Below are 22,474 nucleotides of genomic sequence, written 5' to 3'. Positions count from 1 at the left end.
TTTAAATAATGTTTGGAAAAGCTGAACAGTGCTGAGACAAAACATGGAATTTTTTTCAGGGAATCAGTTCAGATGAGTCCTTTAATGGGAACTGTTGACAATACAACTTTAATATCGTCCCCTCTTTATCCTGTAGGTAAGTAGTTAGTGGTGAACTGGCAATGCTGATATTGTCAGGACTTACTGTTCAATTACCAGAGAGGGGAAATCACACCATAAATGCATTGGATATTCACAAGGGAACTTTGGATATTAAGTGTGCTCTACAGGGCAATATTAAATCTGGCACTGTTACTGTATTAAAGTCATTGTATGGCAGAGGAAGGAAATGGAGAAAAAAAATGGAAATGCACTAAAAGATGTTTCAGGAGGGAGATTATGTGAGAAAGAAGGGAAAGTAGGAGAAGGAGGGGGGCCCGGAGGGGTGAGAGCAATAGAGGGAGATCACAGGTCCCTCTTGATTCATCCTGATTACAAGGTTAGGTTAAGGTTAAGTGACATGGGCAAGCCATGCCGCTTCTCTTTCTCCGTCTCCCTTTCTTCCTCTGCCTCTCGCCTCATATAAAGGTGAGCCGGGACTCTTATTGGTTATGTGCTTCTGCCTGAAGTTATGCGTGGCTATTGTCAAGAGTGAGGACCTTTTTATTTTTTACACACAGCTGCTTACTGCTAAATAGTGCCTTGTCCAGAAGGGGACAATCTGGGCCTCTAATTGCTGTCACTGAAGCCTAGATTCATTATGTGACTTTCCCATTAAAATGTGAGCATTAATTTGTATAATGAAATATCACCCTCTGCAGTGTGTTCATTAGCTCTGGCCCCACACTGTAGTGCCACAGTCGCACAATGTTAGCTACCTAGAAAACTGTGGTTAATTTTGCTAATGGATATTTTCCCACTCGCTGTTCAAGAGGAAATTAATACTGTAACATTAGCTCTTTAACTTTTGGAGAAATTTAAATTCACTTCATTCCTTTCAAGCTGGTGTTAGGCACTCATTAATCTCTGCGTTGCATTGCACATTGTTGCTTCGACTGGCTCAGTAAGCAACTCCATTGTGCCAGTCACTTCACATTAGATGAAGAAGAGTTTGCCTGTCATCTGTGAATTTCACTGCATTGTCACCAGAGCACAGAGATGATCTTCAGCTGCTGCAGAAGTCATCTTGTGGATGTAATCAGGATGTCACAGTGGAGTTGGTATTATTAGCTTATAGGAATGATTTAAAGGCAACATGTTGGGGATACATCAAGCTTTTCTTCCCCTCATATGTGGAAGGCGCAATGTTAAAGCTGTGCTTAGATAGGTCCATTTCCAAGGATACATTCCAGTCCAAAAGACAACATCCTCACTAAACTTCCTTTTTTTTTGAGAGGGTGGCTCCAGATGGGGCCTTTTAGTTTATTGTATGTTTAAATATGAAAGAATGAATGTAAAATATACACTCAGTGAAATTAGATCAGCCTTCTAGTGTGTTTTTCAAGAGTTAACACTAGACGAGGGTTGAGGTCTTCACTTCCTCTGTGATGAAATGTGGCTCTCATGGGTATTTTTACCACTCAAAGCAGATATAACTCAGCTCTTTAACCAGCAGATATTCAGTGCCTTTCCAAACTGTCTCCAGGTTGTGTAGCATTCTGAGTCAGCTTATCTCTGATCCGGTTGTCATTTTTAAACCTGTAAGAGGTTTTTATTCAGGAAAGTTCACATGATAAGAAAAATATTTGTTTTTAACTATTCTTCTCAGATGTAAGGTAGGCCTAATTCCATTTTCAGTGAAAGAAAAACTTTTAACTTTGCTGCTGATCAAGAATTAGCCCTACATTTTACCCATAAATTTGTCTTCATCAATCAAGCATAGAAGCCAGAAGCACATAAGAGTGATTGCAGCTAGTTTGTTCCATGCAGTACGTCTCCCATCTGCTGCACGAGACCTGGGTATAGACAGGGACTTGGATCTGAGGTATAGCCCAGCGGAGATGAAAACTGTCCTGTTGCTTTTATTTACGGATTTAATAGTTTGTCTTTCATGTCTTTTTTTTATTTATATTTTATTTATTTTATTTCTTGTTAAACTGTTCTATTGATGTGTAAAAAAACCCTCTACTAACAAGACAGCTCTAAATCTTTTGGAAGACCATCCATCCACCCATCCATCCATCCATCCTTCCATCCATCCATCCACCCATCCATCCATCCATCCACCCATCCATCCACCCATCCATCCATCCATCCACCCATCCATCCTTCCATCCATCCATCCATCCATCCTTCCATCCATCCACCCATCCATCCATTCACCCATCCACCCATCCACCCATCCATCCATCCACCCATCCATCCATCCATCCATCCATCCACCCATCCTTCCATCCATCCATCCATCCATCCTTCCATCCATCCATCCTTCCTTCCATCCATCCATTCATCCATCCACCCATCCATCCATCCATCCATCCATCCATCCATCCACCCATCCACCCATCCATCCATCCTTCCATCCATCCATCCTTCCTTCCATCCATCCATTCATCCATCCACCCATCCATCCATCCATCCATCCATCCATCCATCCATCCATCCATCCATCCACCCATCCATCCATCCATCCATCCATCCACCCATCCTTCCATCCATCCATCCATCCATCCATCCTTCCATCCATCCATCCTTCCTTCCATCCATCCATTCATCCATTCATCCATCCATCCATCCATCCATCCATCCACCCATCCATCCATCCATCCATCCATCCTTCTATCCATCCATCCATGCATCAACATATAGATCTCTGTGGTCTCTGAGCTGGGTTTTTCCTTTCCACTATCCCCTCTTGCATGGTCAGGATGGGAGATTGGATCAAAGTCAAGATTTGATGCAATGAGTTGGTTTTCCTATCGTGAAGTAGTGCAACCGTAAAATAATATGAAGTTGTAACGTGGCAGTGTACAAATAAACCTGAACTGAACATAAATAGTTTAATCTATTTATATTTTGGGTAGCATCTACTGTTAAAATTAAAATAAATCCGAAATATTTAAAATATCATATTTAATAATTTTCCCCTGGGGCTGATGAAATATCTTCTACTAATATCTTCTACTTCTATCACATCCATAGACGACAACTGATCTGTGGCAAATTCACTGTGTTAATGTTTAATAACATCACAGATTGGTGTTTCCAAACCTTCACCGTAGCCCAACCATGTTTTATAATCACAACATTACTTCCTGTATTTCAGGTTTATATTTACCAAGTAATCAAATAACATGCAACAAAATGGAATTAATGAAAGTTCTCCACCACTTCAAAAACCAAGCATTCAAAGGTCCCAGCTCTCTTTCTAGAGTGGAAACACCAGTGGGTGTCCTTGGTGTAAGTTGTCCTCTGTATCGCCCGACTGTGACTTTAACCTGGATACTCAGTGGGGCATTCGCGCCATGCATAGAGCTAGAACTCTGGCTACTTTCCACTGTCCACCTCATTACTCTGATTGAAGACTTAACCTTCCAGCAACAATCAACAGACGGGCTATCCCAACATTCTCCAAATCCTGGTTGGGGAGATGTGTGGATGGACTGTACAGAGATGGGGAGGAGAGGACGGTTGACTGAAACATTAAACTAAAACTATTAGGCACACCATCTCACACATATTCATAAATTAAGGACAGGCTGGCTTTGTTTTGCCTTGAAAGTTATTGAGAGTTAGAGAGTGTGAAATTGCCCTCTGAGTGATGTCATTGGAGGACACTGAACCCTTGTTGTGTTCATTAGAGCTCAATGAAATGATGAGTTGGAAAAAACACAATAACAATGGCCTTAAGCCTAAATGAGGGACACAGTTGGGAAGCACATATTCTTACTCATGAAAAGCTTTCTCAATGTTGATCTATGTCAATATGAAGGAAATGTGTTCCAGTCCAACGGCTGATAAGACTGCACAGAGGACGTACGATTTGGGCCACTGAGGTGACAACAGCAGTTTGTTGAACTGCTGAGTCGGGATCGCCGCCTTTAAATGATACAGCTTCATTTCAGGACATTTAAAAAATGTGATGAAAAATGCTGGTTTTAGACCAGCAGTTTATTCTGTTTCTTTTCTGGTTCTTTCTTCCTTTGATTCTCTCTTTAGCCATTGTTCTCATTTACAAAACAAGCGATTGATTTATTTGTATGATTTTCATTATTTCACAATGAAACTGATTCCAATATGTGATTAGGCCAGTATTTACAAACCAATATGTCAGTTTAACCCCAGAAGAAATGAAGCACAAGCAGTAAGCAGTAAATTTTGCTTTAAGTAGAATTCATTTCTTTCATTTTGCCTGAGCAGAGTGTGTGACGGTGGGAGATACTGACCTGTGTGTATCCGCAGATGGACTTTGAGATGATGGGAAGTGCGGAAGGACTTGCCACAGTAGGGGCAATCCTTGGAAGATGAGCCTAGACATCGCTCACGGACTTGGGACGGAGGTGGCTGAATGCTCCCCGCTGCCTTCCCCAAGTCCTCCCCAACATCTGGAGACAGCACAAGGAAGAGACAAATGGAAAGCATTTTGAGTGCCACTTCAAACCAGCCCCCAAAACATCTGAACATAACCCATTTTCCCCCCTTTGCCCGCTGTCTGTCTCTCATTGTCCCTCCTTTCCTGCACTCAATGTGCAAACTCAGTATAAAGTGAAACGCATCAAATGGGTTCATGGGCCAAGCTATTTTCCTCACTGACAGAATGCTGACAGTTCATAAGCTTTTCAGATTTGCCGGAGCACTATAGCTCTGAGACACAACCCACGTTAACTCAAGCACACACACCCTCAACACCACCAACGCCTGTGTTTGTCTTTTTTTATCCTCACTATAATCATCACTCCTATTAAGCATATGCTGGATCACAGAGAAAATTAACAATGCAAAACAAGACAGAGAGAAAGCAAGAAGAAAAGAGAGAGAGAGAGAGAGAGAGAGATTTGGCTTTGTCAGCATTGCAGGATCTCCTTGCATCTCTTCCTGCGACCTGATTTTGACAGGTAGCTGTCAGAGATATGATAGGGTGATAACAGTTTTGACCCAGCCCTCCGCCACTTCCTCTGCATGCCAAAAAACGATGATGCACAGTTTAGTGCAACAGCAGTCTGTTATCAACACAATCACCCTCCGAATATGAATCTAAAGATGAGTGACGACAACCTGGTAATGTGTTGACAGCAGCATAATCTGAGGTGAGAGTGCCACCGTCAGACTGCGCACGTTGGCCTTGCTGTACTGACGCTTAAAGCCTGTGATGTGCAGCATTTAAAGGCTGAGAAGCAGTTAAGCTGAAAAAGAAAAAAAAAACAACAAAACCAAAAACGAAGGAACAACGATACACGACTTGTATCTTGAAGCTGTAAAATTAGAAATATCTGAAAGAGTTCCAGTAGGTTTTGATGAATGTCACTGTGCAGGAGGTTCAGCATCTACCCACACAGCGCAGAACTGTCATGAAAGATTTACAGATTTCAGAGCAAAGTATTATTTCTTTAATTGTGGTTTCTCTCTCTGTCTTGCTTCATCTTTCTTTTGTTCTTTATTTGTAGGACGACAGTAGATCTCCTAAGGTTTAGTCATACACTATGTGCATTGGTTCAGCGCTAGTGTTGCTCACACTCTGCGCCTGAGCAAAGGGGACAATGAACTTGCTTTGCCTGACCCACAGAGGGCACATATATTAAAAAGTAGCATTTATTTTCCAATCAGGCACATGATTTGGACTGTGCAGAGGAAGAGAAGGACAATGGCAGAAATAATGTCAGAAAAGTACGAACGAAAATCGTGCAATCCACTTAGACAACTGTGGTGGTCGATTTTTTTTTTTTAACAGACGCTGAATCTTTTGTATAGCTCCCCGCCGCGTTCCCCTCTCCTGTGTTGCAGAGTTAAATAAGGTTTACAGAATGGAAAGACCCACGTCAGCAAGTCCTCTTCAACACTGACACTAAACACACAACTCCATCCAGCAGTGCAGCTATCAGGCTGAAGGCTGTTTATCACAACTGAAAGGCAACCTAAATGTAAATGTGACAATACACAGACACGAAATACCAGCTGCCTCTACTTGGGTTGTACAGCTGCACGGTTTAATTCTGCAGGAGGACGGAAGGAGAAAGAAGCGCTGGAAGAACTCTGGATCTTGGTTTAAATCGTACAGTAAGTGTTGTTGTCTGTTACAGAAATTCGGACTGAAGGTCAGCCGTCCAAGTCTCCAAGTCAGTGGCAACAACTAGAATCTGTTTGTTGTTAAAATAAAAAGATAAAACAAAAGAAAAGCCGGAAGTACACCTACATTTAACACGTAAATAATTTAACATACAGTTCTGATTTAATATCATTTCAGAATCTAAACCTCAACCCCCCCCCCGGGTTTTTTTTTTTTCTATTCCAGTTTAATACAGTTCAGATGTGTCCTTTATTAGCAAGTCATTAAATAAATGAATAAATAAATGACAATTCCCCTGGTGCTTGGTCCAGGACTGCACCATACTGTCGCCATAGTCGCCTGCTCATAAACATATTTTGAGTGGTCTACTGTACAGATCCCTTTTTGGCAAAGAATCCCAGCATCATGTAACAGACACTGGCCCACCTGCCCACCCCAGATGGGGCTAAAATTAAAAAATCCAAAACACAGATTAGAAGCAGGACAAACACTATTTACACACACACACACACACACACACACACACACACACACACACATCTCTCTCTCTTTCTCTCACACACACAGACAGACATGTCCTTGTGTGTCAGGGTTAATAGTGCTCCTGTAAGAGGAAGACACACTACTGAGAGGATGAGAGTGTGCTCTCCTGCCATATAACAGCCCTTCAATAATAAATGGGCTTCACACGTTACCGGGCACAAACACACGCACACAATACACAACGTTTTAGAAAAGCAAAACACAACTTTCCTTTTTTCTCTTCGCTTTTCTTACAAGTATGTAACTCTGCAATTTGACTGTATGCACACATGCGCACGTGGCAGCAAACTGCACATCATTCCTGGGCTCTGGCTGAGTGTCCAGCATGCATGTCTTTAATCAGTTGACTGATCCGTAGCTTTAATGCGGCTGTTCCAATTACTGTAAAAGTCATCCTGCTCCATATAACCACAAATATTGACACTTTATTGCACAACACATTTATGACATTTTGAAGGTCACATTGTATATTAGGCATCACTGTTCACACTGGGGTGTGTGTGTGTGTGTGTGTGTGTGTGTGTGTGTGATGTGGAAGAGAGTCTTGAATCGCCTGTTGACACTCAGCTGTAACTATCCTCTGAGTATTGATTTCCACTTGCCGTCTTCTTTTTTTTTTATGCAAAGATTTGCTGGAGGAGACAGAGCATTAAAGCGACTGTCACAGGTGAGTCTCTGGCTTTTTATGTAGAAACTGGTAAAGGCCAGCAGCCATCACTCCTTCACACTGGGGTTAGAGAGAATGCAATAACACACACTCATCTGCTTCTTCTGTTGTTGGAACTGCTGGAGATTTGGGTTGAAAAGCAGAACTAAAAGGGCTTTATTTATTTATTTATTTATTTATTATGATATATGACATCTTTTTATTCAGTCATTTATTTATTTGTTTTTTTCTTTTCAGGTAATAAACACAGAGTAAAACACAAAGAAAACTAATGCTAGTAAATCTTCTCTATGTGTGTGTGTATGTGTGTGTGAGAGAGAGAGAGAGAGAGAGAGAGAGAGAGAGAGAGAGAGAGAGAGAGAGAATTCAGATATTTTATATTTGACATTTTAAAAGAGTTGATGTTTCACATCCTAATTCTCTTGTGCTTCTAAATATTTTGCAAATGTCAAAGGTTCCTGCTGTGTTGCCATGTTTTATTGCAACGCGCCTCAGTTTTCAGCATTGATCCCCACAAACGATCAGCATTCACATCAAAACTACAGTCGCTAAAGGATAGCTTTTAATAAAAAATTGAACCCACTTTTACTTTTGCCAAACTCTCCCATCCAGCCCGAGCTTTCAAACAGTTTTTCTGTGTTGTCTTTGAGGCCGTCGCCTGCCTCTACCCCAGGAAAAAACATGACAAACGCAGAACTGTGAATGTGATAGTACAAGAGTATCACAGAGGGGAAAAAAAGAAAAATACATGTATAATTCAGTTGTATCTGATCTGAGACCAGCTCCTCTCCCCTCTGCCTTTACTGGTGTCACGGCAGCGTAATGGAACATGCCAGAACAAAGGCTCTGAGATCAGATTGGAGCAGAGTTGAGCAGGCCATCTGGGAGGCAGGCTGAGTATCAGTCACTCTGCCTGCTGTCTGCTGCACTCACACTCATGTACGCACACTTCCCCTCTGACTAACTGTGTGCTAGAGTGCAAACGCGTATCTAAGTGTGTGTGTGTGTGTGTGTAAGTAAGACACCTCACTCCCTTCTGACTGCACGTCACCAGAATCTTGCAACAACCAATGCATGGCCATTGTGGGGACACACCACCTAGGCAGCCTCAACAACTGTGACAAATCTACAAATTGATATGGATCTTCATGTGTGTGTGAGTGTCAGCATTGTTGTGGGCACCCATGGGAGAGCGCTCGCTGCCTGGCGACCACACCCAGTTTCCATTATTGGAGGATAAGAAAAAAAAAAAAGGAAATCATCAACAACAATAGCAAAAATAAGCAGCAAATCAACTGTGTGTGTGTGTACATGGTGCAAACAGAGGGGTTCAGGTTGGTGGGGGCAGTGGACGAGGGGGGGTTGCCATCGTTAATGGTGCTCTTTCAATCACACTTTGCACTCTGAACGCTCTGTGGTTTTGATTAGTATGATATCACTTTCAGGAAATAAAACAAGGGGGTAAAAAGCACATCAGTCATAAAAACACAAGATGTTTTGCTTTTTGCTCGGCCATTATTCTAATGTGTCACGTGACTCCCGTCGAAGCCCATCGCCGCTCCCTGTAGCCAAATAACTGATTGGGGAGATGACGATTGTGTGTGCGTGTGTGTGTTGGTGGGTGGGTGTGTGTGAGTGTTTGTGGGGGCTGGAGGGGTTTGATGGGGGGGGTGGCGGAAACAGTTTGAAAAGGGGAAAGATATTAAGAGAGATTGGGTGAGAGGGAGGGTGGCGGAGGAGAGAGAAAGAGTAAAACGTGATGACATCATTTGAAAGGCATTAGGCTTTTAAAAATGCGCCCGGGGGGACTTGATTTCCTTACACCAGAGGAACACAACACCATCCGGCCTGATGCTTGCTTGCGCTCCCTCTCTCTCTCTCTCTCTCTCTCTCTCTCTCTCACACACACACACACACACACACACCTCCCAGCACCCCCTTCCCTTCATTCTTTTTTTGATTTGGACCGTTGCCATCTTTGTGAGCGTCTGGTTCATGCGAGTTAATCAATTTGAGGTTTAGTTACACTGCTGATGCTAGCATTCCAGCCACTGCTAGAACGTAATCTGAACTTGCAGAATTTATTAACCAAACACCAATTATCATTAAACACCACTGCATTATCCCCCTCCTTTTACTACCTGACAAGGACTACTAAATGAAATTTTAGATTAAAGTTATTTGGCCTGTGATTTATGGACATCCAGAAAGTCCTAATGCTCGGCTCTCTTAATGTGCAGATGCTTTGTTTTATTCATTTTTAATTTTTTTTATTTTATTTTCTCCGTGGGAATACACCAGGGATTATAGAAGTCTCTGAGGTAATACAACAAGCGGGTCTCCTCCAAAGAGAATGAGGAGAAGAAGGAGGAGGGGTGAAAAAAAGAGCATTTGTGCTCTGATTTTTCCCTAACCTAAACTTGCGTTAGTGCTGACCCTGCAGAGAAGCAGAAATTAGACCAAAGACCAACTCAAATGTGGGAGCCAAACATATGAAAAATAATAATAAAAGATAAAGATAAATGCAAGTTTTTGTTTACCCCTGCAATGTCTGTGAGATTAAAACAGCAGCAGAATGTGTTACATATAAGGCGGTGGGGTAAACAGGGGCACCAGATGTTCTTTGATGTTAATAATGGCATTTATTATTAATATTAATTAGACCGCATTCAGCAATACATTTGGGCCATTTCCAAGTCAATTAAGCAAAATGGCATTCGGGAGATGTTGAAACGACATTTTAAGGCAGGTGTTCAGCGGTCCCCTAATAAAACATTTTTTCAGCTCCTGAAAAACAAGCCATTTCCAGGCAGATTTTATTTATTTTCTCTTTGTTTACCCTTCCACAGTATTTCTCTCTTCTCTTGTGAATGTTGCAGTTGCGACTGTATCTCAAAAACAACATATTGAGGATCGGTTCTAGATTTAGAATGCATTATCTAATTAAAATATACAGTATTTGGTAATTTTGATAATGCACACATGTTCACACCCAGGCAAATGCAGCAACAAAGACAGAGCGGTGGAGAACGGGGTTAATCCACATATGAGTCCACAATTAGGACCATTTTGATGAGTGTAGAAAGATTTCTTTGAGCTTGCCCAGCCATGGTTTTTACCAAAGCAGGATTGCTATTCAGAATGAAACAATTTTTTTTTTAATCAGTTTGGTCAAATCTTGACAAGAAACAAGCCAACACATGCTTACCAGGATGCATGTCCGTAGTTTTACTAGATAACAATTCTACTAAATCTATCTGGACAGATGAGGCCAGAGGCGTCGCGGCAGGAGGCGTCTTTTCTGTCTTCTATATAATCAAAATAACACTTGGCTATAAGGATAAAAAACATGAGATTCTAAAGCTCTTTTCAGTTTAATCTAGACCTCTGAATAGGGTCCTGCCACACCTCTCAGATTGTGTGTTCATGCCGGTGTGTGTGCGCTCAGCCCTGATTTGGCAGCAGGCCCTCTTTTTTTCAAAGCTGGTGGAGGCAGCAGCCTTACAATGGTACATTAACAATCTGTGCGTTCATTTATCAGTGTGTGCGATTTGGACTCCACGTTCATGGCGCACTGCACTTTTCATGGCTGAAAATTAATGAACAAGCCTCCCCTCGCAACAAACATGCACCTGTGCTGCAGAGATGCTAATCACAAACATTTATATTTATTAGTGAACACCCGCACGAAGACTGGAGTTGCAGAGGAGAAAAGAGGAGAGAGAGTGGTGGGGGGGGGGGGGGGGAGCTGAAGGACGAGAGATAGTTCTTTTAATGTTGGTAATGAAAGGGTAGTGTTTAGGGATTACACTGAAGTGGTTTATCGAGGCACTTTTACTTCTTTTAAGAAAAAAAAAACACCTCAAGTATGGAAGTCTAGATACGTCAAAAGTGTTTAAGAAAATATAGATTTTCTTAATAAATGAAACTTGGAAGGTTTTTTTTTTTTCTTTTTTTTTTCTGTTATGGATATTATTCTCCTTGCCCACTTTTTTTCCTCCACTCCTCTTTTGCCACTTTTCTTTCCACCCACCTCCCCCCACCACCACCCCCCAAACTGACAGAAGGTGGCTCTCTCCCTCAGTAAAGGCTATGCCTCTGCCCAGCTAGGAGAAGAGGAATGGTGCCATAAGTTTCTCCCTGGCACTGGCCCACCTTTGTTTTCCCCCCTACTCAAGTCTGTTTCAGGCTTCAAAGAGCATTGGAAAAAGACATACACACACACACACACTCACAGTCACACATCTATGCACATAGAAACGTCTGAGGGAGCACTGATGTCTTACTAACTTTGTCATTCTAGCAGGGTGATCATAGCCCCGTCGAGAGGCTGTGGATGATGCTTAAGGGCTATGAGTGTGTGGACCCTTGTGTGTATTTGTGTGTGTGTGTGTGTGTTGGGGGTGTCCACCACTTTTTGCATGTATGCATGAGAGAACAAAAAGGGCAGATGGAAACAGAAGTAGGTGTCTTTTAGGACATGAAGACAAAAGCAATTACTAATGTGTTTGTCTCTGTGTTGGTATATACACACACACTCACCAATATTTGTGTGTATGTGTGTGTGTGTGTAATGCTATAATAATCAGGGTGTATATTCATCATGTCCCCTCTCAGTCTGTGTTGGCAGGAAGTGGTGTGGTTACCATTAGTGAAGGATGACTAGGTTGCTGCCTCACTAGGATACTGCTGGATCTTATTGATAGAGTAATGCACTGGAAGGAAAGGGAAGAGAAGTACTAAGGACTCTAAAAGTTGGAAACAGGTGCAAGAAGCAGATTGTTGGCAAACCTGGAGAATTAAAATTTAGGAAAATGAAAAAAAAGATCAAAGGATTGAAACAAGAATATTAGAGGAAAAACTGTAATAATCTGACATTAAATGAGAAAATAGGAAATAAAATAAGGGCAGATGTGTGTAATAGGAATCATAGTATAGATAGCACCCTTAATATGACAACTACCCTGTTGCGCTGTCTCTTTAAAGCTGAATAAAGCAGAACTCCTCCCTAAGCCACCTTTGATTTCCTATTCATTCCTGAGCGTGGTAAATCAACAGCAAGCACAATAGGCCAATCATCAAACTCAGCAACACTACCACCACTTTCATCCCACCCTCAATCCATCTGGCACTGGTGAGAGTCTATACTGTACATGGCATCGATGCTCTGCACACCGCAGCCATTAGTGGTGATATTCTCCATCAATGAAAATGAATCAATTAAGGCTCATTAAGGATGCATATAAAGCTGGAGTAATTATCTTGTGAGGAATATAGCCACAGTGATCGATAGCTTGGGGCCATAAATGCAAACTTAAAGACATATATTACCACAAAGGAAGCACACTCTTAACAAGGTCTCTTCGGGAGGGGTGTATGATGGGTAAACCTGCGTCATGTCATGCATTCGTACTGGGGGTGTGTTTGTGTGTAAGGCAGACAGGCTCTAGCCCGGTGTGCCAGTAAATCCTGAGACCAAGGACGTGTCCTGCTTTCCTCTTCTATGAGCTTGTCTAGTGTCTCAGAAAATGAAATAAAAAGATTTATACTGTAGCTGCAACACCCTCCACCAGTATGTACGGCCTAATCTTCCCACTCACCAACCTGAAGCATGATACTGATAAGTGTGTGATGGCGCAGGGCTGATTCACACTGTGCTCTGATGCACATGTAGTGGCTGATGCAAACTTTTTGAAGCCTTTATATACCCACTATGCATGTCTATATATATATGCAGACTTTCCAAAGGCACTAAACATGAGTAGAACATATACAATATAAAATATCAACTGTGCTGTGGGCACATAAGCTCAGCATGCAAAGTGGGGAGAAAAACATGTTGGGAAATTCATGGTTATGATTATGGTGGTTAGCACCATTGCCTTTAAAGATTTGGGGTTATTCTTCTTCTTCCTATGACTATTATTATTACTATTATTAATAGTATTTTTATTATTGCAACCAAGCATGCTTGTGTAAAGTTTTAATGTTATCTCCTTGAAAAGCACCTGGAATTTGTTTCATATATTATAAGTTGTATCTTCACCGTCATTATCCACACAGGGAAAAGCTTTTGTTGGGTTTTGGTGTCTTCATTATCCCCACTGCATTCTCTTCAACAAGCAAGAACTGTGTTGTTCTCGAGGTTACAAGACAAGCCCCCGTCTAATGTCTGGCCAATCACACAACACTTCTCAGAGCCTCACAAGAACAATGTTTTGCTTGGCTGGCGCATCGACAACAAGCCACAACATCTCCAATACCAAAGTACCACAAGCAAAGTGGGTCAGATTAAGAGCTAGAGAAGGGGTGCAGGACATTCATCAATGTACTCCAGTTCGGGATTTGAACCTTTGGCATGTACTTTGATAAGCTGACACATCTTAAACATCTTCCCAAACACTGAAGAAGTGTCCACTGGTGCGTTGCAGTGACAGAAAATACTAAACAATTCTCTCACACAACTCAGTGGATTAAAGTTGTGATGATTTAATAAAATTCCAAAGACAGGTTTTATAAGCAAAAATAGGCTTCATTCGATTTTTTTAGTCCTTTTTTTTTTTTTTTTTTTTTTTTGGTCAGCGTTTTTGGAGTTAGAACAAAGTTGTCGCTTTTTGTGGAGGATGTAGCAAGCTTTACAGTGGCATTGGCAAAAGAAATGGTTGATCACAGCGGGCAGGGAGAGCAGAAGTTTTGTCATAAATATCAATGAGAAAGGTGTAACCACGTTGCTAAATGATGGCCAACCAGCTGTCAGTTCAGCTGAGAATGACCAATAGCAACGTGAGCCCACCCATGGCACAATTTTCACATTGATAGCAAAATCTAGAAACGACAGCGGAGAGGTTTTCAGAAAGAGAACAAAAATTTTGTGAGAAAGAAAGTTTAAGATTTCATTCTGACAGCATAAAATTATTTTTGAGTGAAGAATGTTTTGTTCTTGTTTTAAAATATTTAATGTCAAATTATTTTTTATATATTCTATGACAGAATAATTTATCTCAAAACATTTTTTTCTAATAAATAGTATTTTTTAACTATCAGTGTAAAAAGAATTACAATAATTTTTTTTTTTTAAACTTCTTTCCTTCCCAGGCTGCATGTTTTCTTGCACTGGATAAAAAAAACAAATCTAACTCCATAAGCGTGGGGTTGGTGATTTACTGAGTGATTATGGGCAGGTGCAAAGCTGTTGCAGACTCCTAATTTAAGTGAGGGTTTTGCGTGTTTTGTTGTTTGCAGCATGAAGAGTTTGGAGTGAAAGAGCAAAATAGTTTGACCCTGTGGAACTGGAGGTGTTGGTTGATGACCTTGCCATGACTTGTTTGTGTTTTTGTAAACCTTCATAGATCTGGCCCATGGAGTCCAGGAGTCGGCTGCCTGTAGAACAATAAAGCTTAAAGTTTAAGTTTAGCAATATTGCAAATTCTTAGGAAGACATGTTTCTGTGTGGACTTTGCATGTTTAATCTTGTTAATTTCTTCCAGTTGATTCTGAAATAATCCAAGTGGTGTCCTGTCATGGAGTGGTGTCCTGTCCAGGTGGCACCCTGCTGGAATATTCTCCATGACTCTTAATGAAATTTAAACACCTCTGGAAAACAGATAGATGTCAAAGATTTTGTATTTTCAATCATATTGCTTCATAAAATTGATTTTATTCATGGCTTTTCTGTCATCTTAAAACAATAATCAGGCCCGAGGGTGTACTGGGGCTGACATACTTGTGTGGACACGAGACAACAGCCATCAGAGACAACGATAAACTCTGAGAATATGTGAGGAAAAGTAAGCCTCAGTTTGTAGCAAACAAGGGGAGGGGGGTTGAATGTTCGAGGTCCTTATTCACCAGCTACACACATGCAAAACACACACACATTTACATGCACAAAGTAACATGCACACACACACACAATCCCATGCATAACGCCTATTAAAGAGCACGCTCTGTCCCAGTCGCATAATTTTAATTTGTTATGAAGGTCATTGACAGCAAGTAATAATCACCATTGGGGATCTAACAATTTGCCATTTCGGAACATTGAGGCACTGATGATTCGACTATTAATAGAGTGAAGCCGCCCAACCCACCCTCACCCTCCTGCCCACATCCGTTGTCCTCTTAAATGACTTAAATCTAGTTATTTTCCAACACTTAGACCATATACATATGTAGCCTGAAGAGACCCTTATGACTGTGTCTGCTTTATCTTTTGTTAACAATTTATCACCTTTGTAAGCCTAAAACAAATCTGCAGAGGTAAGAAACGTGCAGTGAAAAGCATTAAAACAGAAAACTCTTTAATTCCCCTTCTTGCATCTTTCTTTCTGCTTTTACAAAGATGTGTGCTGCCTGCTCTGAGCTGATGAATTGTTAAGCGATTCCCTCCCTTTTACAAACAAAATGCAGGGAGACACAATGACAAGTTTTATTATAGACCAACTCATTTATTGTCTGCACTAGCATAACCCAAGCCATTCAGACATATGTGTCTGGCATTTGTCGGCAAACAAATAAGTCCAAGCTTAAGCTATTTTTATCAAGTGAGAGAGCGTTTGTTCTTGTTAAGTGATCATCAGTGTTTGGGGCGAATAGAATGGGAGCTGGAATCCTTTATCTTTCAGAGGCTCAACAACTCAAGACTAATTACAAATTAATCTGGATCGGGATATCTGCAATGAGAGGGCCCCAATAAGAACTTGTAGTGAGCTAGAGGAACCAGTGGTTATATATTTATGGGGGAGCTCAACACATGAAGTAGCAGAGACAGGCCAGAGATGGAAACGGCCAAAACCCAAAAGACAGAGTAGCACATAATTGCCTGCTTTTCTATATCCAAGCAGTCACATCAAGGCTGAGGATTGTGGATATTAATAATTGATCATTAGCTTGATAGTGCAGGGCGTGCTAAAGTTTTTAGTGGTGAAAGTTTGGTGTGGCTGTTTTGGGCTTCTGCTCTGGATGTCTAGCACTTTTCCCGGATTTGTGGAGAAGGTCACGTTATCTTTTGTTATCAACGGGCCTTAATAAAAGGAATTAAGTATGAAATATTATGACATATATTTAACAGCACTGGGTTTTCAATTTTATCTTTGCCTGTCTTATTTAAAGGGATATTGGAAAAAGGAAATCCACAAGATGTGTCAGCTGCAGGATGAGCAGTTTTATGGAAGCATGTGTCGATGCAGAAAATCCATATAATGAACAAGCTTGATATTTCTGTACTGGATGGAATCAGTTGTACACATTGCTATCAGAAGCATGACTATACCACGAGAAGTCATCTATAACTGGAAATAAGCTAAAAATCCGACTTGAGACTATGGTGAATGGTAGTTGACTTCCTGCTGAGGAAATGGGTTTTGATTTGCTGCCTCGTAGCTAGGCTATGTCGCTCTCAATTACCCACTCTGTCTCTACAGCTAGTATACTCTGTACTCCCCCAGCCCTATGGTAGCAGACCTCTGGGCACCTTGACTGTCGTTTAACTACTTGTGGCATGAGGCAGCTGAGGAAATTGGTCATTAAATCCAACAAGCTAGGGCCAACCCAATCTCCCTCCCCAAATGCCCCAGATCTGTTTTCAATCAGATAGCCCTCTTTTACAAGAGTGATGGAAAGAAGCCTTCCATCGCAGCCTTAAGCTGACATTAGTGTCATTGCAACTCAACATTGTTAATAGTTGTAGTTAACAAGGCAACTGATATTCATTTAGTTTGTGTTGATATCCATACTGTCACTACACAGGTATCTCAGCAGCAGGGACATTTGCACACCTGCTATGTCTGTTGTACTTGACCTTTTCGTTGTTGTTCTTGGACTTTACTTCAATGGCAGTAATGATAATTATAATTCACTCTGCACGTGAGAGTTAGTGTGTAGGAGGGTTAAATTATTCATTTTTAAACATTTTACAACCGATGTGGTTGATCTAGTAAAGCTACTACAGAAACATTAAGTATCATATAACTGTATGTCTAAGTTGGAACAAATTTACTAATGATATTGCTTTTATGATTAGTGAGTACACTGATTTAAATGCTACAGAGGTACAGGGAGCATTGTACCCAAGGTCAGGAAGAATATGGGAGGGCGGGGTAATTGTGTTCCTAATGGTCTGAGCCTTATTAGAGAAAAAAGATAAAAATGCCTTTATCAACAGAAGGCTTAATGTAAAGTGGGGGAGGGGTTTTAGCATGGTTAATAATACTCAAGAAGCATTTCGGTCATTGTTATGTTTTGCAGTAGGACAGATGTAATGCATAACTGGACTTATAAAAATTCTGTAAAAAATAAAACAAAACAAAGAAACAAAAAAAAACCCATGTCTAATTTTTTCCATCCATTTCCAGATTTTCTTTGGACTGCATACATCCATTGTCATTAAGCTTCCTGCTGCTGAAAATAAAGTCAGCTCTGAACATGGTGGTGCCACACAGTCTTCATGTTAGCTGCTAAAAAGGTAGCTAATAAGTCTGCAAAACACAAACGCTCCACTTCAGTTGTACTCTGCGTACACTGTACGCTGCGTGCTTTTTCTTGTTGTTTCTGCTTCTGTTGTGACTTCTTAAGGGAAAATGTAGAAAATACGTAATTTATTTATTTTGCAAATGCTGGATTGAGAAAAAAAAAAATCTGATATAGAGATTTACAAACCGAAGGACAATCAGAGTATTGAGGAGAAATCTCTGTATGTTGATCTGATTTTTCATATTGGATAATTGCTGTCATATGATAAAGGATATCAGATTATTCTGTCTGTTTTAAATCACGGTCCAAAATGGATGAACCCCCACTGACTTTGGCATACCCTAAACTCTGTACTCATTGCACCCAGGAAAAACTTTATAAAGTCTGTAATAATGACAATTATAATTGGTAAAAACATCTGCTTTCATCAGAGGAATCGACTACAGACTCGTGTGATGGTTCTCTCAGCACCATGCAGGTGGATGGAGTGAATAATCATTGAGTGGATGAAACACTAAAGAATAAGTTGCCCAAAAGTCCCAGAAGTGAGAGGTTGTTTATTTCTTTCTCGGCTCTGTCAGTGTGTCGTGGAAATGATCTCACATATTCATTCAGTTTCATGATCTGCCACAAGGTTTATTCAAAACAAATAATGGAGATGAGACTGTGTTTGGAGAATTAGAAGAGAAAAGTTGATTTGTCTGAGAATATGATAAGATGTTGATAGATGACAAAGAGAATGCAGAGAAACTACAAATTTGACTAGTCGGAGAGATGTCACACACACACACACACGTGCACACACTCACTTATGATACGTTTGAATTGAGGTTTAAAACATTTCCTTGACAAGAAAAGCCAATTACACCGGCCCTGATTACTCTGGTTTTGACATGAGGTCTTTTCTTGGATCTCTATGACTTCCCAAGACTGACTGATCCCATCTACAAAGGAAAAGGGCAGACATTTTGCAGGAAGGTAAATACTTCAAATGTTAGCATGGGGAGTGTCTTCGATTTGTCCTTTAGGAAGATGTTAACTTGTGATACACCATGCCCGCCTTTCTTCCTCCTCCTCCTCCCTACTCATTCATCTGCCTCACAACTCTTTGCTCTTTTCACAGCTTCATCTGTTACAGCAAAACGCACGGCCAGCAATATGAAAAAAAGAAAGAAAAAGAAATACTGCACACACTTGTTGCCCGGACTTTATCTCTACATTATTCTCACCGCTCCTTCCGTTCGTTTCAGAGAATAAGATAAATGAACAACGTACATTTTGTACACCTGTCCTCCCCTCCCCACCTTCCTCTTCCCCTAACGATAAGGGATTTCATTAACGTGAGAATGCTTGGACTGAAAGAAACATAATTGCTTCAGTGTTGTTGTCCTCTCTGCTGCCGACGCCCTAATTTCCTCCTCGCCTTACTCTTGACTGTTAAGTGATCATTATATCAACACAGGGGATGGGCCAAGGGTAAAATATTGACAAACTGCGGTCATGCACATGCTAAACATTGAGCAGCAGAGTGTGTTTGTGTGTGTAGCAGGTGATGAAATATCTAAAAGAGAAAAAGAGGGTATGGGGTAAGACACTGGGGGCAGAAGTGAGAAATGATGAAGAAAGGAAGGTGTTAACAGAGTGACAGAAAGGACATCAAGTGAATGATATGATCAATTGAGAAAGATCCCGGATCCCGGTAATAATTTAAAAACCGGGCCCAATCTGTCACCCAGCACCTCCTTCCTGTCCCTGACAGATAACTGTATGTAAAAGATACATAATTTTTTGACTTGCCATTTACACAGTATTGCACCTGAAAGCCAAGCAGCATAATAGACAGTTTAAAATGTCAGGGAAGTAAGAGTAAGAGTAAGTAAGAGAGACAGGTCAACCGCTGAATCTTAATTAGAACAGCTCCATCTAATGGCAGCAGCTTTGTGGACCGGCTGATGATGACAAGGGTGTCTAGCAGACACATGCGCATACACATGCAAAGGCTTAAATACGTATGGTAAATACAAACAGGTCTGCTGACATATTGTCACTTCAACAGACAACTGTGCACATGCACATACACGCACACGCAAACATATTTGCATGGTCGCAAAGAAACATTTTACCTTTCTGCATCTATTTAAATATTTTAAATGCATGAGAAGTGAAAAAAAAAAGGTTTGAAATGCATGGAAGTTCACCATCAGAAGTGCACACAGACTTACCCTGCACATAACAATTTTAACATCAGTGCAATTAGCAAAAGATCCTCCTATTCAAAGTTAATTTTATTCCTACAGCTGACCAGTCAATGACCAAATCTGTCTAGTTATGGCAATGCATCACAAGAATGTTCAGTGGTAGTCTGGAAATGCATGTATAGGATTTACCTATCTATCCCTGAGCAGACCTGGCTGTTGAGCCTGAGCCAACGCCACATGATTGTGTTAATTAATCTGCCATTGTGAGCATGGGGAACAGCTGCACAGGCTCTCGTCGCTGCGTTGTCAAAGCAAAACAATGCAATGTTAAGCTTCCCCCACTGAATCTTCCATTACAAAGGAGACCCAACAACAGAGCTGAATTCATAAATCCACAGATCAATTTTTACCAGCACTAATGTCTGACCTTTAAAGCAAAAAAAAAAAATCAACATGTTTCATTTGGGCTTGAAATATCAGATATGTGATACCTAGGATTTGGGCCAAATTCTTCCCTATTACCCCCCCACCCCACCCCCCCCACCCCCCGGGGAAAAAAACCTGGAAAACAAACACACTGCGATGCAGAAGGAGAAAAGGATGGGGTAAGGAGGGAAGAAGAGATGGAAGGACATATGTAGAAAATAAGCACCAGAGAGAGGAGAGGGAAGAAAGAAAGGCAGGAATCAGTACAACAGAGACAAGCAGATGAGAGCTGGGAGTCACCAGCTGGGCACTGGTATTTTAAAACAAAACATCTAACACTATTAGCAGGGATCCATCGATCAGTGTTATGTGGTGTTAATTTAGACTGGGGGAGGGTGGAAAGGGAGGGGGGACAGGAACACCGAGAAGAATTAAGCTTTACATGAGCCTCACAGGTTGATTCACCACAGTACAAATGAAAAACATTAAAATCAGAAAGTTGGGAAAATTCATTGACATAGCTTTAAACTATGCTGAATAGTTAAAAAAAAAGAAAAAAAAGAAGCAGACTGATTAGTTACCGCACCGAGAAACACACCACTAGAAGACAAAAATCTGCCATTCATTCAGAAGCAACATTGACCAAGGGAATACATAAATAAAATTAGGTATACTGTGTTGCCACCAGAAATTATGTCTGCAATAACAGACTTCACAAATAAATGGTTTAGCACCACTAATCGAGTTCACAAAATGTTTCACTAGACAACCATTTCACTGCATTTATTACAGCTACACAGAATTACAATTTTATAGCTCAAAGAAATCACAAAATTCATCTTCAAAGTGGCAACTAGACTCATCTTTGTGTTACAAACTATGAGATGCCTGGAAGAGATGGAAGATGCCCCCATAACACACTCTCTATGGTGAATGGCATGGCCTTGGTGCATACTTGGCACTTCCAGAGGGATGGTGATGCTCCCCGAAAAAATCATCAAGATGCCTGGCTCTCACCCCATTCTGCAGCCGAGCCCTTCTGTCTAGCGGAAAGCCCTCCAGCAGCCCACTGAGCACGCAAGACATTAGGAGAAGAGTGGAACATGCATGGAGATGCATCGTGTACCTCCTGGATGCTGTCAAATATAAGTGACTGTGTAAAGCGGAATGTGAAAGTGAATCGTGTGATTCTCCGGTTTTGGATAAAAGGGGAAAAAAAAGATAAAATCAGGAAATGTAAGGAATCAAAATGGCACATGAAGAAGGCAAGGCATTCCCTTCTCCCTGTGACACTGTCTCTCAATCTGCACTGTGTTTTAGTCTGCCAAACACCAAGTCAAATAGTGACACTGAATATAGCAGTGAATTCCAAATCTGTTGTTTAGTTGCCATATTTTTGATAGACTGCACAAATGTTCTGTTTTTTTCTTCTTCATCTTTTTTTTCTTTAGTTTTGCTTTCAGTTCTTGGACAAGCTATGCACAAAACCACTCCGAACGACTTCTGATGATGCTGTGAAACATGTTAGTGCACATACACGCACACATGGACGAGAATCTTGAAAGCTTACAGATGGGGAAGGGTGACAAGGTGCTAACTCACATCAGAAAAGTGATGCTCGCTGCAGCATCTCACCTGTCCAACACGCTGGATTTCAGAAAGCCATCAGATGTTGCATTTACCGCAACACTGAACAGTAGAGACCATCCGATTAGAAGATGTACGCAGAATGAGGTTTGGTGCACAAACACTTGACAACTAAACAGGACATTTAGCTGAGCTGAAATGGGAATTGGTGACACCAGAAAAGAAGGCTGATATCTTGTCATTATGTTCTCCCTCATGGCATTGTTAGTATTTACAGCTAAAATGTTACAGAGTGTGTATTGAATTGGAAGAAGTACTTCTTTTTTTCCTCCTGTGGTACAGTGCTGTCAGCTCCCTGATTGTTGGAGTATAAAAATAATC

The 22,474-nt window shown here is 41.0% G+C and overlaps 1 protein-coding gene across 1 annotated transcript in view; it reads right to left on the bottom strand.

The window, feature by feature from the left end:
- Positions 1-22,474, bottom strand: part of znf536 (zinc finger protein 536) — a 166,059-nt gene that overhangs the window by 47,297 nt on the left and 96,288 nt on the right. The window contains exon 5 of the mRNA XM_079243641.1: positions 4,365-4,523. Within this exon, the coding sequence (XP_079099767.1) occupies positions 4,365-4,523 (159 nt within the window). The remainder of the gene's footprint in view (positions 1-4,364; positions 4,524-22,474) is intronic.

This window comes from Telmatherina bonti, assembly GCF_933228915.1.
Source record: "Telmatherina bonti genome assembly, chromosome: 1".
In the NCBI taxonomy this organism is placed as follows: Eukaryota; Metazoa; Chordata; class Actinopteri; order Atheriniformes; family Telmatherinidae; genus Telmatherina; species Telmatherina bonti.
The sequence above is the reverse complement of the archived record's forward strand: the minus strand, read 5'-3'. Positions and strand labels throughout refer to the sequence as shown.